The 17,568-nt window shown below is 36.5% G+C and overlaps 1 protein-coding gene and 1 non-coding gene across 5 annotated transcripts in view; both read left to right on the top strand.

Moving 5' to 3' along the window:
* ALDH1A1 (aldehyde dehydrogenase 1 family member A1) overlaps positions 1 to 17,568 on the top strand; it is an 86,268-nt gene that overhangs the window by 37,432 nt on the left and 31,268 nt on the right. For 3 of the 4 annotated variants that reach the window (XM_081505448.1, XM_081505449.1, XM_081505446.1), the window contains 2 exons: positions 7,490 to 7,594; positions 16,154 to 16,294. In XM_081505448.1, the coding sequence (XP_081361574.1) occupies positions 16,220 to 16,294 (75 nt within the window). In that variant the 5' untranslated portion in view covers positions 7,490 to 7,594; positions 16,154 to 16,219. Of the gene's footprint in view, positions 1 to 7,489; positions 7,595 to 10,454; positions 10,929 to 16,123; positions 16,295 to 17,568 lie in introns of those variants that run through there. The other variant, XM_081505450.1, reaches the window with a different exon arrangement.
* Positions 3,117 to 3,188, top strand: TRNAW-CCA (transfer RNA tryptophan (anticodon CCA)). The gene has a single exon. It is a non-coding gene; the product is annotated as a tRNA-Trp (tRNA).

Below are 17,568 nucleotides of genomic sequence, written 5' to 3'. Positions count from 1 at the left end.
CATTATTAAACATTTAGTTAAGAGCCACTGCTAATAAACAAATCAGAAAAGTAAATTTTTGTGTAAACTGGATTTCATCATAGTGATACATTTTGAGTATATGTATGCACGAGTGTGTAAGTGTGTGTGAGTCTGTCTGTCAAAAGTTCCCACAAATACCGGCATTGCTTGCAAGGTGTGTAAAATGTTGCTAATATTTGACTTTCTGATATTATAATATCTATACCTGATGCCTTTATTGTAATGTGGGAATTATTAATGTGAATTTCTTGCTGGGTATTTGCATAAACATCACACTTCTTAAAATTTTGTCTGAACAACTCCCTCCCTCACCCTGATTCCATTAACTGACCATTTCCACTGCTCTCCGAATACTTTTTCAGAAGTCAAAGAAATGTAAATATCAAACAGCTGAATTATGCTCTACATTTGGCAGTTTCTTTAGAAGGAAGGTATATATGCAAGCAATTATATTATTGGGTCTTGGTATTGTTAAGTATTAAATATTTACAGAACTTTCTAGTGCTTCTGCAGCTTACCTCTGATATAGGGTATACATAATATATGGAAATTATTGATGAGTATTTTTGTAAGCTATGGGACAAAATGATGATGTGGCTCAAAACAGAAAAGCTTCAGCATCTTTTCTTTTCCTCTGATTGAGTTGAAAAGGATGAAAAGGCTCTTCCAAAGACAAGTAAGAGAAGAGTATACACTCATGTTACTGAACTCAGACTGTAATATAAAACAGAAAAGAAAAAGAAAAACTTTATTTCTCCTACTTTTGTTTTGGTCACCCTCTCATTTTGTTTTCATTCTTTTGACTGCAGTTAAGCATTTTCCTCCCATCTGTTATTTCCTCCTTAATTTCCTTTTGGATTTTTTTTTCTTTTTTACTTTGAGTCTCAACATTTTGCTTTGCTGCCTCGGGGTTTGGGTTAAAAATAATTGCCAGAAGATCTGGCTTTGATTCTTTCAAATGTTTAACACCCCTACCTGACTTTTGCTTAGTCTCTCTCTCTTATTAGCTCCCATCTTGGTTCTTTCTCCCTGCCCCACTTCCCACCCTCCGGGTCTTTGGTACATTTTAGTTTCCTAATGCTGGGGAAAAGTTAACACATTTACAACATCCATCACTTCCTATATGTTTTCAACTGTACCCATTATTCCTCATGGCAAAGACTCAGGATCTCAGGTTTGGAATTTCACACAGGTGACATAAAATGGAGAATCCCTTCAACCTTCCTCACTCCTGGCATGACTTAAAAGAGATTCTTTGTGTGTTGAAAATGTGATCTGTTAAAATCTCTCTGCCACCAAGAAAGCGCTGGCTTCTCTTATGGTATCCAGAGCTGCCGGCCAGGTTGCAGTCCTGCATAGATCAGGTGAATTTGGGGCACCCCAAGGGACTATTGGAGGGAGTCAGGGCTTCTCTTTTAAGCCAACGGGTTTCAAAATCTCAGCAGATATGGCTAATAGGTTTTATTTGCCTATTAGACAAATCTAACTTCATCTAAACCAGTCATATTTTGAGGAAAGTGCCTATTTATTTAGAATTGTAGCTTTATACCAAACACACTAAGATATAAGAACTTTTCCTCAGGAAAGGCTTTCTTTCCTTCAAAATTATGACTTATTCTTGGACACTAAACTACATTGAAGAAACAGCCATTTTCTTTTTTTAAATCAAAGTTTATATAATGTATCTCTTACAATCTGACATATCTAAAATTTAAAGAGCAAAAATCAATTATTAAGTTGCCTCAACATTTCCATTGATTGTTTCCCCAAGTAAGAGGCACTTGAAGTTTAAGAGTATGCCTAGACATCTATAATTTCCCATCAGTATTGTGAACTTGGAGTCTACTGCACATATATATTATTCAAAAGTATCCTGAGTCCAAACTTCATAATTAGAATATAGTTAATATAGTGGTTAAATAGGATCCAATAATTGTTTTTTACTTTTATAGCATGATCCCTTTCCCTCCAAACTTGCTAAAGGCAAACAGCAAATGAAAAATGAAGTTTAAATCAGAATAGATCATTTCAACAGACCTAAAATTGTTTCATAATCATTTTAATAAACATTTACTAACCTATACATCTCCATATAACCATTTTATATAACTATAGGAAGGATGATTATTCAAAAACATTCAGCTACACAGTTGGTTGTAAGGCATATACAAACTGGATAAAATTAAAACAGAGAAAAAGAGGATCAAGATAGTCCCTACCAATAAATTCTCCACAGCTAAGGGGAAGAAAAGGAGAGTACAATGCCTGATTCTTTCATCTCATTATCTGTGCCGAGTTTTGTTTTTATACTGAATGGCTGCTGTTTGGGGGAGAATGTATATCATTGATAATTTGCAGACTATATTGATACATCACTCTTCTCTAAAGCCTTAAGACCTCATGCCTGGAATGTTAAAATGGTCTCTAGGCTAATCCCCTGGACTCTGGTTGTTGTTGTTGTTGTTGTTGTTTAGTCACTAAGTCTGTCTTGTCCGAAACTTTTGTGACCCTATGGACCATAGTCCATGAGGCCTCTCTGTCCATGTGATTTCCCAGATAAGAATGCTGGAGTGGGTTGTCATTTCCTTCTCCAGCGGATCTTCCCAGACCAGGGATCAAACCTGTGTCTCCTGCACTGGCAGGCAGATTCTTTACTATTGAGCCACCAGAGGAGCCTGACTATGTTTGCTCTATCTCAATCCATTTTTGGTACATTAAAATCAGTATTTCTAAAACTTCCATTTGATCCTGTCACTGTCTCATAACAGCCAGGATAGAGTAACTTGGGTGTCAAGATCCATCACTAACTGGTTTCATTTTCACCGTTGGAATTTATCTAAGACTTATTTCCACTGGAATTCTCTGCTTGGGGCTGATCTCTCGACTGTGTTCCAAATATCCCAAGAGGGTTCCCTCTCTCTGCTCCTTGCTTTCCTTCTTTCTACCAATTCAGTCCTCATTTTCAAGGTTGCATTCTTCCAGGCCATGCTCCTTTCTTCTATGAGTTTCTCTGTGCAACTTACTAATTAAAGCACTGCTGTGGTCATTGCTTTGGTCATTGCTTTGGTCATTAAAGCACTGCTTTGGTCAGGACTTCCCTGGTGGCTCAGAGGTTAAAGCGTCTGCCTCCAATGCAGGAGACCCGGGTTCGATCCCTGGGTCGGGAAGATCCCCTGGAGAAGGAAATGGCAACCCACTCCAGTATTCTTGCCTGGAGAATCCCATGGATGGAGGAGCCTGGTAGACTACAGTCCATGGGGTCGCAAAAGAGTCGGACACGACTGAGCGACTTCACTCACTCACTCACTCTTGGTCATTGCACTCTACAATCTTCAATTCTTGACTGACTGATCGTGATATAAATATACTCTCCTTTTAGATCACAGCCACTTGGAAGCAGGGCCATAGCTCACTAACCTTCCATGTCTTCCTATTACTAACAGAGTATTTCTCAGGCGTCCACTCATTATTTGACCAACACTCTTCTGATAAAACAAAAGCAACCATTTTGTGTTATATGAGTATAAGCACAAATTCAAACAAAAATTAAGTTCACTGTGTTCTCCTATATTAAAGGTGTAAACTGAATAATGCCAAGAAATTGCTGGTAATTTGAGATCATCTACCACTGATCTCTTTAGTAGCCTGGAGGAGGATAGATAAACTTCTGTTCTTACTTTAATGTTCATTTACAAAATATTCACTGACTTTAATCTGAAATGGGAGTTTTATGTACCATTTAAATACAAGAGTCTGATAATGAAAATAGATGGTACATACATATTATAATGGTTCTTTCACCAAAGAGAATATATGAAGGGATTAAAATAATTTGTAATACACTGGGATGACCCTGAGGGATGGGATGAGGAGGGAAATGGGAGGGGGGGTTCAGGATGGGGAACACATGTACACCCATGGCTGATTCATGTCAATGTATGGCAAAAACCACTACAATACTGTAAAGTAATTAGCCTCAAATTAAAATAAATAAATTAAAAAAAAAGTAAGTTGTAATATATTGAGAGCATATTATTGAAAAGTTGAAACCACAAATTATCAGTGTAAGAGGCCTTAGGTGGGAGATGAAAAGCTTCACCACGGGCCTAACAAAGTACAATACATTCTGTACCTTCTTTTTATGGATTAGAGTTTTGGTGAAATTGCACTGTGGAAGAGTGGAATTCTGGGCATATTTCTGACAGGGGGAGACTTTGTGCTCTCTTAGTTTAGAGATATAAAGTTGGAGGAGGTCACACTATCTTTAGAGCAGAGAAAATGCAGAATTAGAAATTTGCAAGGCTGGCCAAAGAATCTAGGACAAATAACATGATGTCTTTAGCTTCTGTCTGTTATCTGATTAGCTGATGTGTAGATAGCTAGCTTTAATTCAAAACAAAACATAATAAGTAATTTATTAGTAGGATATTAAAATGCTATGTTAGGAAAGAGGAAAAAAAAAGAGGTTAAATCCAACTGGACCAACTGGTGTAATCCTCAGGAGGAAATGACGTTTTAAAAGAGTTTGAAGTATGAGGAGAAGAAAATAATGAAACTCCAGTCTGAGAAACAGAGTAGAATGAGGCTGAAACAAAGGGGAAAGAGTGGGATAAAAGGTTGGAAAATGATCTTGGGGCCAAGTGGTGAGACACCTCGAACACTATGCTGAGGAGTTTGAGAAAGCAGAACAACCTACATGTTCTGAGAAGGTGACACAATTTGAACTGGCTTTTCTTAGGAAGATTATAATAAGATGAAAAATCAATTAGGCAGAGATGGGGGCAGGGAGAACAAGGAAAGGTTTTTGTGTTTATTTGTTTTGTTTTGTTTTTTAAGATAGTATAGAGTGAGTGAGTAAGTGAAAGTGGCTCAGTCATATCTGACTCTTTGTGACCCCACGGACCATACAGTCCATGGGATTCTCCAGGCCAGAATACTAGATTGACTAGACTTTTCCTTCTCCAGGTAGCATAGAACACAGTGATAAAAAAAAGGATGAGTAGGGGTTCTGTGTGTCTTTAAAGAAGAGTGAAGGGGTGCGTGTATGTGTGTAAGAGAGAGAGAGAATGCAAGAACAAGTTTTAGAACCTTAGTTTGAAGTGAGAGCGGTGTAAAGCGAGAAATGGCAATGAGCTGAACTTGGGACACTTTGATTAATGTGCTTCCCAGTGATCTCTTGGGGGAAAAATAGGGCTAAAGACATAGGAAAGAAAACACTCTTTAAGAGTGGTTTTAATAGCTACAATGCTGATTCACTCCAAAAGATGTTGAGCAAGTCAGTAGTTGTAATCTAAATTTATTTTTCTTTAAGTTCAACTAAAATGTTTATATTTTTTTCTTAGAGGCTAATAGGAATTTTATGGTCTTTGTCTGTATTATATTACCCTATCAGAGAAACAAGGATTTTCTCGATACTTCTTTCTCAAACTTCCATATTTGTGTCTTTGGACATCTAGTCTCTTCATCTGAACTGCTTTGTACCACTTCCCCCTTTATTTATTCATGTCCACATCTTTTTTCCTGTCAGTTCCAGGCTAGCACTACAATTCTTTGGAACTCCTCCAAATACATAGGTTACACTGGCATGAATAGGCAAATAAGGAGACATATCCTTCCTCTTGTTTTTTTAGCAAGTCAAAATATCAGAGTGGACACGTGCAGAATATTATAGATCCTACCCATATATAACTATTGGATTCTAGGTTCTTTGATTCAATTTTAAGTTATTTAGTTAAGAGTTCTTCACTGAGGTTAAGATCACTTGAGGCCTGGGATTGTGCTGAACACTTTGGGATTTTTTTTGTTCTGAGGATAAATCAGAGAAACAGACACAGACTGTCCTTGACCTTATCTTAAGATAAGAGGGAAGGCAGACATTTAAAAATGAGTTTTTAAAAAAGTGACAAGCTTTATAGTAGATGTGTAGGAGAACAGGGAATGCATTTATAATAATTTTTTAATTTCTTTGGTAACAATCTTGTAAATCACAGAATATAGAATTAATTATATGTAAGCATTTTGTGATATATAGTAATATATATCTTATTAATTTGACAGAATGTTAAGCTAAATTTGGACACTGCACAGAATAGCTAAGTCAGTGCAAACCCACAGGTTAATTTAAAAGACTGCTTTTATTTCATTTTATAATCTTGAGAGTTGTCACTGGGGAATCTTTAATAGTTCAGTAATTTGTGTTTAGCATAACAACCAATTTAAACCTTGAGGGGCAGTGTTTCAATACATTTTCCCTCAGAGTTGCACAATTAATAACTTATCTTTAAATATGAAGTTAAGAGCAGGTGTCTGAGTTAAGACATCATTCATATTACAGATCACTGTGTATGTCACCTTTCATTTAAAATTTCATGGGTCAATTACCTGTGGTTTAAAATTAAATAAACTAGTTCATGTTGTAACAATAATCTAATAGGAAGTCACAATACATAATATTCAACACTGTACTTATGACTTTTTTGTATTTCAATAATGAATAGGAAAAAAGAGAATAAACAAGAAATAATGGGATGAGAGGAATAAGAAGAAATTCTAGCTTTTGTCAGAAACAAAACATAACTTTATTTATCACAAAAATGGTACTTCTTAATTTGGCTACGTAAGATATTTTTATTCTGTGAAAAGATAAATGCGATATCAAAGTTATTATAGTTTCCATAAAGAAATGCAAATTCAGCATTGCAAAAATTGAAACTCAAGACTTTTTAAACGACATACTAACACTTCTTAATATTCTTACTCTTTGTGTACACAGAACAAAATTCAATTATTTTCTGGACCCCCTGTTTCTTTAGATGCAGGTCTCTTTCTCATCAATAGAACTAAGAAATCTAGTACCTGATTTCATCTGAGGACAAATAATTTACTAGATAACCTTTTAAAAAGAAGAATGAAACCCTTATATCTTTAAAAAGTCAATGAAAAAATGTCACTAACTGATTTTTTTCCTAAGCAATCTTCTTTTAAAATCCTCCCTCAGGCTACTTTCAAGACAGTAAACTAAAGGATCAGAAAATAGTCACTTACTATACCAAATCACCAGTAGCCCAGGATGAGCATGTTCAGAATCTGAAGTGGAAAATAGACAATGATTCATAAAGATCAAGCCCAATTAAGCCTTCACTCATGCCTCAAATTCATGGTTATTTAAGATAACAGCATCTTTTTCTAAATTGTTTTCTCCAGTCTGTATTTTCTGTTCTTGAAATGACCTCATATCTTAGTGAAATTGTAAAGTATTACTTTATTTTAGTGTGTTACGTATGCATGCGTGTGTGTGTTTGTGTGTAAAATGTTTTAAACAGTCAAAAAATTCCTGGGGAAGGCAAGTAGCTGAGGGAGGTGAGGTTGTAACATTGGCTTCACTTAGTGCTTTAGTTTAAGTTTATAAAATGTTTCTGAAATTGGCTGGATATTTAAATACGTTTACTTACCTTCTCTCTGTCTACAGATCTTCATAAACAATGAGTGGCATAGTTCAGTGAGTGGTAAGAAATTTCCAGTCTTTAATCCCGCAACTGAGGAGATACTCTGTGAGGTGGAAGAAGGAGATAAGGTGAGTTTTGTAACACTATTTGCATTTTATGCCAGGCTTCTTTGTTTCTCACCATTCTGAGTACCTAACCACTATTCCATCTTCAAATAGTCATGTCATGAAAATATGGTTTCCAGGGCATCTGGGGAAATATTCTTGGTACATAAAGGGTACTCAATAGTCACGTAATAATGATGAGCCTGTTCTTCTGGGTGTGGAGATTATTTTCATATTATTTTCCTTGCTTGTTTTTCAATTGAAATAGTGTCTATATTTATTGTATGAACAGACTATGTATGAAGTGAATAGTCATAGGTTTAAAAAGTGGAGAAATCCTTTGTTTATATAAAACATTTTTCTTAAGTGACAAATGGAAACTAAAAAAATTTTATACAGGACTTTAGTAATAATACATTGCCAAGTCATTGCATTAACAATCATTGAATTAGCATTAATCAGTACCTAAAAAACTGAATTTTAAAGGATTTAAGTTGAATCACAAATTGTGTTGTTTCCTTCTAGCTAATAATATAACAACTAAAGCTAATTTTTATGGTGATAATTTTTAATACTGATTTAAAAAAAATTAGTACACAATGCAACCCTATGTACTACTGCTAGCCACTTTTACAAATGATGATAGAATAGCAGAAATAAAAGGGTAATTTACTCAAGATGACATTGCTAATATATAATGAAATCAGCATTCAAATGCTGTGCTTCTGACTCCAGAACCTGTGACTGGCAGGGCTACTCTTTTTCTTTGTGAATATTATTAAAGTAAGAGAGGGTGATATTAAGTAGGTCAGGGAGTGACGAGATTAAAAGCCTTCAGAATTTTTATCTGAACACATATCTTAAAAAGAATATGGTCTAATTTGAAAAGATTTTTCTGGTCTTTAGTTGTCCAACTCTTATCAAGATTTTAATTTCTGTCATGTAAAATATAAAGAGGTTAATTATTTTGCTACATGAAAAGACTACTTATTGGAAGATGAAAACTAAGCAAAATTCAAGGATAATACTACTCTCGACATTGTTCAGTTCATGGCTGCAGTCATGTGTTCTTGTCCTTTCTCCATTCTTTCATTATCTTCTTCCCAATCGACTAATTTCAAGATATTACACCTTGCAAACCTATTTGAAAACAGTGATAGACCTGCAGGGCACTTTAGGATTTAGGAAAGATCCTGGATTCAGGTTGCAGTATTATCAGAAGAAATGAGACCCATGCCTTGAGGGGCAAGAATGCAGAGTTTAGACAGAGGAGTCAACAGCTTGAGAAGTAGAAGCAAAATAGAATGGAGACACACGTCATCTGCTTTCAGATTTCACTTTCTATATACCAGAGTTCATCCATGCATAAATTCTTCAAGGGCTTCTCATTGACTCTGGGGAAAAACAAATTTTGCTTTTGGCTTCCACTTTTCCCTATCAGTGTAAGAGTTCCAACCTTTACCATGCCCTGAACATTGCATGTTGGTCACTGCCTCTAGACGATGGCCGTGGTGCTGTCCTTGGGACCAAGTTCAAGTCATCATCTGTGATAAGAGCACAAAAGATCCACAGCTGCATTTATCGTTTAACCTCTTGGAGGTCTATTCCTTTTTGTATAAAAGAGGGAGGTAGGAAAAACTTGCGGGAGTTTAACTAAGAAAACATGGGGGACTTCCCTGGTGGTCCAGTGGTTAAGACTCCATGCTTCCAATGCATGGGGTCCCCGCAAAAGAACTGAAAAAAAAGAAAACAAGTAAGTGAAGTGTTTTAATAGCGCCAGACATACAACGAAGCCTCCATCGTTATAGGTTTCACACTTCTTTAAGCTTTCTCTAAACTTTCCAGGTAGAATTGCTCTCTTCTTTGTCATTATAGAACACCACATTTATGTATATTATAAACCTTGTGTTTTATTGCTTATTGGTTAATTTGTCTGAGACAATATGCTTCTTGTAGAGATCTACACTACATCTCACCTTTATGCCCATGGTATCTAACACACTATAAGTAATGAATAAATGAAATCATTTACTCCTTCATCAGGTTTTGTTTCCATATATTTCATACATCTCAGAAATCTAGTACTAAATTGACTACTGACTAAAGCAGTAATTCTAGAAATTTTGGATGCTTTAGAATTTCCTGGGAGGCTTATTAAAACATCCCTGAGCCCCACTGATCCCAGAGTTTGTTTCAATAATTCTAGAGTGAGACCTGAGGACCTGCATTTCTGACAAATTCTTAGCTGAAGCTGATGTTTTGGGATCAGGATAAGGGAATACGCTTTGAGAACCACTGAACGAATATATTAAAACATAAGTTGTGTCTCAAATGTTAATGTTGTTAACATTTAACAGGAGGCAGGGGTTCTGACAAGTAAGGAAGTTAATGATTGGAAACTGTGCTAAGACAATCATCTGCATCTCTCTGAAATGGCACAAGACTGAACTAGGGCAGAGAAATACTGATGATCCCTGGCAAAGTATCCAGGAAACTCAGAACCCTGGGTGCCATGAGCCATTCCTAGAAATAAGAGAAAAATTGGTTTTTCACATTCAATAAAGAAAAATAGCTTTTAAATCAGAGACTCCTAGAGATCTACCCAGCATTCTGTGCGTGCTAAATCACTTCAGTCATGTCTGACTCTTTGCAACCCTGTGGACTGTAGCCCACCAGGCCCAGTGGGATTTTTCCTGGCAGGAATACTGGAATGGGTTGCCATTCCCTACCCCAAGGGATCTTCCTGATCCAGGGATCGAACCTGCATCTCCCGTGGTTCCTGCATTGCAGGTGGATTCTTGACCCCTGAGCCACCAGGGAAGCCCCCAACCCAGCATTATGACCTCAAATATCCTCGTTGCTTGAGTAGCTCTGACAACCCTGAAGGGGTGGCAAAAGCAACAACAGACAAGCTGAGGGCAGAGTTGAGCCCCTGATGGCTGCATATACTTTCTCTCCAGAGGTGTCCCTGCCTCTCAGGAGGGAGACCACAGAACCATCTGCAGTTTGCATTAACGAAAGAAAAAAACATTTCTTAATTCTTCAGCTCTGGGGCCTTGGACATCTCACTTTGCCCCTGTTTACTGAGTTTCCTCAGTAAAACAAATCTGTGCCTGGAATTCCAGGTGAAATCTTGTCAGGCCATCTGAGGACTTGGCATAGTTGGTGAGATCTACCCTCTTTCTAAAGTGGGGTGAGGGAAAGCTGATGATCACACCTGAAGCTTTAGAAATACCTATTATCCATTTGCTCTCTGCTTATTGACGGTTACTGCTGCTTGTTGAAGAGAAGAACTGTCTGTGCAAATGTAGATTAAAAACATTCATTAACGTCCAACAAAGCTTCAAATCAGGTCACTGTGCTAATGGAGTTGGCTGAATACTTGATCTCTCAAGTTAGATTGTTTATGGTATAAACTGTCCATAGCAAGCAACTGTTTGCTTAAGATCCAGTGCTCTTGTTGTCATATTCTTTTCTGAAATAATCTACCAGCTTTTGTTTTTAAATAATTATTGCTGTTCTCACAAGTTTGCTGACAAATGTATAGTAACTTCTAACGTTGCTTAGTGAAGGTACAAATCTAGTAAATTACAGGGTCACAGTAAACCTAATATTCTGGAACTGACTCTTTAGATAATGAGCCAAGAGGTTTTAAGGATTTAATTTATGAGTAGAATGGAGCTAACAATGGGCTACATACAGCCTTTCAATGGTATTATAAAGAGAGGAGGAGGGGCAAGAACAAATGGAGGTTACAAAGCAAAGCACAAATGTGGGTGGGAACTGTTTTCTTTTCACTTCAGTGGCTCTTTTAGGCTATATTGCCTAATCCCACAAGCTGCTTTTAATACTACAGCATGACCTAGCAAATAATTGGTGGGGATAAAAGTGAATGTCCATTACAGTAAGTGTCTGTGACAGGTGTAAAACTGGTCTGATAACTATTTTCTCCAAATATGGATGAATGTAACATGGAAATGCGTGGTCTGGCAAGAATGGATGAGTTCAGTCTTTCCTTAACTTCTTCTGTTGAACTTGTGGTCCCTTACTTTAAAAAAGGAACACTTCAAACACTATCAGGTAAAAGCACTATTGATGGTAGAAAATTTCAGTTAAAAAGTTTTCTGGTTATTTAAAAATTATGTCTTTGGATATGCTAGTCCTGGATTAAAAATCCAAGCAATAATAAAGTTTTGGGATAATAATAATAATAATTTTTAAAAAACCTCTATACCTAATAGTTTTGATTAATGTAAAAGCTATGCTATGTAATGGAATCAATTAAGATGTGAATTATTTTGTAAATATCAATATAAGATTATTTATATAAGGAGCGCCCTTATATAAAATCAATGTAACATAATTAAAACTCATTATAAGATACATAATAAAATGTTTAAATATTTACTAACTTCCTATCGTAGACCCAAAGAGTAAGAAATATCATAGCTTATACTAGAGGTAGCAGTAAATATTCATTGCAAAGGAGATCATTATCAGGATAGCTTTGAAGCTATCCTAAAACTGGATTTTGGAGTCAGATTTGGAATCAAATTTTAGTTCTACATCTCATGTCCTATAAAACCAAGTCTGTGATGCTTAACTACAGCAGTTGTATAGTGCCAGGAGCTTAGTAAGCTCTTAACTAGTAGCTATTATCAAGCTGGTTTAGTTCAGCAAAGATTTAGATAGGTTGTGATATTTGAGCTGGGTCTTAAAGAATATGAAGGATTTTGAAAAGAAGGGATGAGCTGGGAGAACATTCTAGGAAGGAAAATGACAAAAGCAAATGTGAGAAATAGAGGGCTACCTGGAGTAGAAAACGTATAAATACAAGTTTGAGCAGGTGACTTGGAGCCTGAAATGCTAGGCCTTGAAAATCAGAAAGAGGAGACTGGCTTCAGGACTGTGGGCAAAAGGGAGCATTTGCAAATACTGGGAAGGGAAAATGATATGGTCAAATTATTTGAGAAAGATTAGCCTGGTAGTAATAGGCAAGACCACAAAGTGGTGGCTGAGTGGTAAAGAATCTACCTGCCAATACAGGAGAAGCAGGATATGCAGGTTTGATCCCTGGGTTGGGAAGATCCCCTGGAAGAGGAAATGTCTACCCATTCCAGTATACTTGCCTGGGAAATCCCATGGACAGAAGAGCCTGGCAGGCTACTGTTCATGGGGTCGCAAAGAGTTGAACACAACTGAGCGACTAAGCACGCAGTAGGCAAACAATCTGAGGAGAGAAGAGAACAGACTTAGGAGGGTTAGCAACAATGCAAGATGATAGCCTAAAATAATACCAGGGCAGTGAAAACTTAAAGGAAGGATTAAAATACACTAGAATTGCTGAGAGTTAAGTTTGTTTTGACTTGCTCCGACTCCAATAGAAAGTACTACCACTTAATGAACATTTAACATAATGTCTGTCACACAGAAAATGTTTCAAGTATCACCTTATTTAGTCTTCAACACAACTCCATGAGGTGAATTATGATGGTGGTTTAGTCGCTAAGTGGTATCCGTCTTCTTGCAAGCCCCTGGACAGTAGCCTGCTAAGCTCCTCCATCCATGGAATTTTCCAGGCAAGAATACTGGAGTGGGTTGCCATTTCTTTCTTCAGGAGATCTTCCCAACTGAGGGAATGAACCCATGTCCTGTTTTGGCAGGCAGATTCTTTACCACTGAGCCACCTGGGAAGCACGTGAGGTAAATTATCCCTATTTTAAAAATAAGAAGGGACTTCTCTGGCGGTCCAATGGTTAAGAATCCTCCTTGCAATGCAGGGGACACAGGTTCAATGCCTGGTTGGGAAACTAAGATCCCACGTGCAGCAGAGCAACTAAACCCACACACCACAATTACTAAGCTTGTGTGCCACAACTAGAATATCTGTGTGCTACAACAAAAGGTCCCACATGCCACAGCTAAGACCTGACACAGCCTAAATAAATAAATATTCTTTTTTAAAAAGATAGGAAAACAGAAGGTTAGAGAAGTCATATAACAATATAGTTTGCTTCAGAATCAACTGAACCAAATTTCTCATGGTTTATAATAGTGATGTGATTATGTAGTTGTATGTTTCTCCCACACAATTAAGATTTTCAAAAGGTCAGTCTCTTTACTTCACTATTTTATTGTTAGCAACCTGATAAGAATGCTACAGAATAGAGTGTTTAGCAAATCTTTAGTGTTTAGCAAATCATAAATGGATGAATAGATGGATACTTCAAAACTTACATAGTTAATAGATGAGGAACCAGAATTCAGATCTGGGTTGTTTTGTTCCAGAGCCATATACTAACTACCATTACTCTATTTCTGTGCCTGAAAGATAAAATATATGAGAAAAGGAGAAGCATGATCTAAAGAACATAACCACAAAACTGCCCTTATTTATAGCAGCATTCTCCAGGAACATATTTTCCATATGGCAGAGTTACTTGTCTTGAAGCCAATTATTCCATATCCCTTTGAGAGGCCAGGATGCCTATGATAAACCATATTTGGCTAAGGCTGATGATAGAACACTGAGCAGAAGGTTCCCAGTGAAAGCTGTGTCATACAGACCTCTTTAAACACAGAGCATGTATTTTATAAGCTGTGGTATCTACAGATCATGCTGGCAATTTCAGATTCTTGCAGTTTGCCTTTAATGTTTTTCAACAGCACTCTTCCAAAATAATTTGGAGAAGGTGAGAACCTATGGCCTAAAACAATGTCTAAACATAAGCAATCAATATGGTTAACTGAACACTCAAAATATGAACTATATATGTGTACATATATATATGTATATATGCATTTCTTAGGAATGGAGAGTAATAATACATGCATTTTATTGTATATAATCGTCATTCCCTCAAACGTTAAACAGTAATATATACAAGTGTATGATGCTTACAGGGAAAGAATATTTGCTTGTAGTCTGTACTGTGATAATATTATCACTTAGATCAGATTATGCTTCTAAAATATTCCTCTGGCCCAAGATCATCTTAGTGTGGCAATAAATGTTGTAAAAATAATTTACTTTGCTTGTATTTTAATTTGCAGACTTCTAAGTTTGGGACAACTTCTTTTTTAAAAATTTTTTGGCTACACTACACTGGATCTTAGTTCTTCAACCAGAGATCAAACCTGTGCGCCTGAAGTGGACGAGTAGAATCTTGGCCACTGGACCACCAGGGAATTTCCAGTTTGGGACTTCTTAACTAAATATAATCAAAGATAGGGAATATTAATCTGAGATCCGTGCCTCCCCCAAGGGAAGATACCATTGTTGAATGGGTTCATTTTAACTTGGGCAACTTAAAAAAAAATACAGAACAACTTTCTCTTCAGTTTCTTTCAGGAAACTATCACTCCTACCCAAAAGAAAACACACTGGCCTAAGAGGCACCATGATTTGTGGAGCTTATACAGCTTCTCATAGTGACCAGACTGATATACAAAAGAACACTGGGATAATCTATGTGTTTAAAGTGTTTGCAACTGATTTGATGGGGGAAGGAAAAAGGACACATGAAATAGTAAAGGAAGAGGCAGTTATTTTTGCAGTAGATGGATTCTATAGAGCTCACATGGGATCTGAACAAAGATCTACGGGAGTGAGTGGTTGGGAGAGTATTTAAGTGAGGCAGAGTAGGAAAGAACAGGAGGAATAAATCAGTTTAGGACAAGGTGTGAGTAAAGACACACAAATGAAGGCAAGAAACCTAGACTGAGTGTGAAATTTCTTGATTACTTTTGTTTGAATTCATATAATTAAAGCAGTGCCTTAAGAGTAAGAAACTGACTTCTTTACCTATTTAGGTAGTCAAAGGATCTCTCTGCACCCAGTTGGGAAATAGGTTGTAATATTCTGACCCTTCTTTATCCCAGACCCTGCTGCCTCTGTGCCTTTTTTCCCTCTCAACAAGAGGACTGAGGACATGTTTATAATGTTTACTCTTCAACAGCAGAACACAGTTCTTATTCACCCTTCAGTAGGTTCTTCATGAGAGTGCACAGCCCATAAAATCAACAGAGATCCAAGAAGATACTCATTTTTTTAGATCTTGAGTTTCCCTGGAACTTTTGGCAACCCAGTCACCAAAACAGTAAAATGTAGTGGTGAAGAGCAAAGATTCTACAGCCAGCTGGGCTCTGTTTAAAACAAAGTTCAGCCACTTTCAGCTATTGAGCTTGGGCAAATCTGAACCTTCCTTTTTGCTTCAGTTGCCTCATCTGTAAAATAGGGAATGTATTTGTCTCATAAAACTATTGAAAATTAAATGAGTTAATAGGTGTAAAGCAATTAGCACATTACCTGATATAAGGTAAACACTCCAATGATAGCAACTATTAAAATGTAATATTTCTATTCTAGGAAATCATGCATGTGCTTTGTATATGGCATTCACCATTCCAAAAAGTAGGCAGCAGGTATAATTCTAATATACAGTAGTTGAGTCTGTACAATGTGCTGGACTTTGAGCTGATGAAGACACAGCTTAAGAGAAACTCTAGTCTATTTTATATGGTTATTACCATTGGATTTATGAATATATTTAGCCCACTAATTGAATTCACTTTGACTTGCAGGAGGATGTTGACAAAGCAGTGAAGGCTGCGAGACAAGCTTTTCAGATTGGCTCTCCATGGCGTACTATGGATGCTTCAGAGAGAGGACGGCTGATAAACAAGTTGGCTGACTTAATTGAAAGAGATCGTCTGCTCCTGGCGGTGAGTATTAACTAAACTGGGCAGAACTCAAAATCTCTAGCAAGCATTCATGGTTTGGATTGGTAAGTTGTTTTGTTGTTAGTGGTTACTACATACTCTCTAAACAACAATATACTTTCCACAAACAAAGCAAAAAACTTCTGTTAGCTCTTGTATATGAACCATACCACTGAGGTTATTCTCAGACGGTAAGTACTCTGCACTCGGGTTCTAGATGATGTTATATCTACTCCCAAAATAAATTTTGCAGTCAAACTTTGGCAGATTCTGAGTTAAAACAAATTAAACAAATTTATTTCCTTAACTGTAGAATTTCTGAGTCTTTAAGAAGGTCATATGCAGTATGAAGATTCTAGAATAACAGACTGGCTTTCTTGAACTTACTTGACTACTGAACTCTGAGTGAAAAAAAATCTCATGGATTTTGTTAAAGGTGCCCAGGACATTTCTTTAAAATGACTCTTATTTCTCCAGTTTCAGCCCACCAAAACAGTTATAAGTGGCCACTTTTTCCCTTCCTGAAATGAACTGATACACATTCACAATGGTCTTGCTTAAATTATATTCTTTTTGTAGGTGAAAGAGTAATAAAGAAAAATCCATTCATGTGTTTATAAAAATGTTATTTTTATGTATACTCCTCTTTAAAAAACATTTCAGCAGTTACATGGATCAGCACATAAAATGGGTGGAGGGGGTGTTTCCTTGTTTTCTCCTTGAGAAGCCAATTTAACACAAAGCAATAGCAACAGAAGATTTCAGAGTAAGCTTTTACTACCTTTAGAACCTTAGCTTGCAGTAACAGGAAGCCTTTCTTTTTAAAATCATTATTGTTAGTTATAGTTAATCAGTGTTATTTAATATCCAATCAAAGATTCAGCATAAAATATGCTAAAGTATGGAATTAGAAGTTATACACAATGTAACATTAACTGAAACATCCTACAGGAAGAAAGCTGAATATGTTAAAACTTGGCTTCCTTAATTTATTTAATCTGTGAATTACAGAGACAGAATATAGTACAACAGATAAGGAACTGATTTAAGAGTTTATCACCTATACATTCTTGCCTCAGCAGAACATCAGGCCCCAAAATCTTAAAAGTTCTGCTTAAGAAAAGGAGGAAAAGAAGAAATAGTCATCCTAAAACCATTAGGGCACTAGACTAGAAAATGTTGAACTTTACAGCCTAACCATTCAAAAAATAATTATGGTATTAGTGACAAAACTCAGAGTTTCACAATTCAAAATTTTGTTGAAGAAAACTCATGGA

The sequence above is a fragment of the Giraffa tippelskirchi genome, chromosome 1 (genome assembly GCF_054371585.1).
Source record: "Giraffa tippelskirchi isolate mGirTip1 chromosome 1, T2T-mGirTip1v1.2.pri, whole genome shotgun sequence".
NCBI lineage: Eukaryota > Metazoa > Chordata > Mammalia > Artiodactyla > Giraffidae > Giraffa > Giraffa tippelskirchi.
This window is presented reverse-complemented; position numbering and strand designations above follow the sequence as displayed.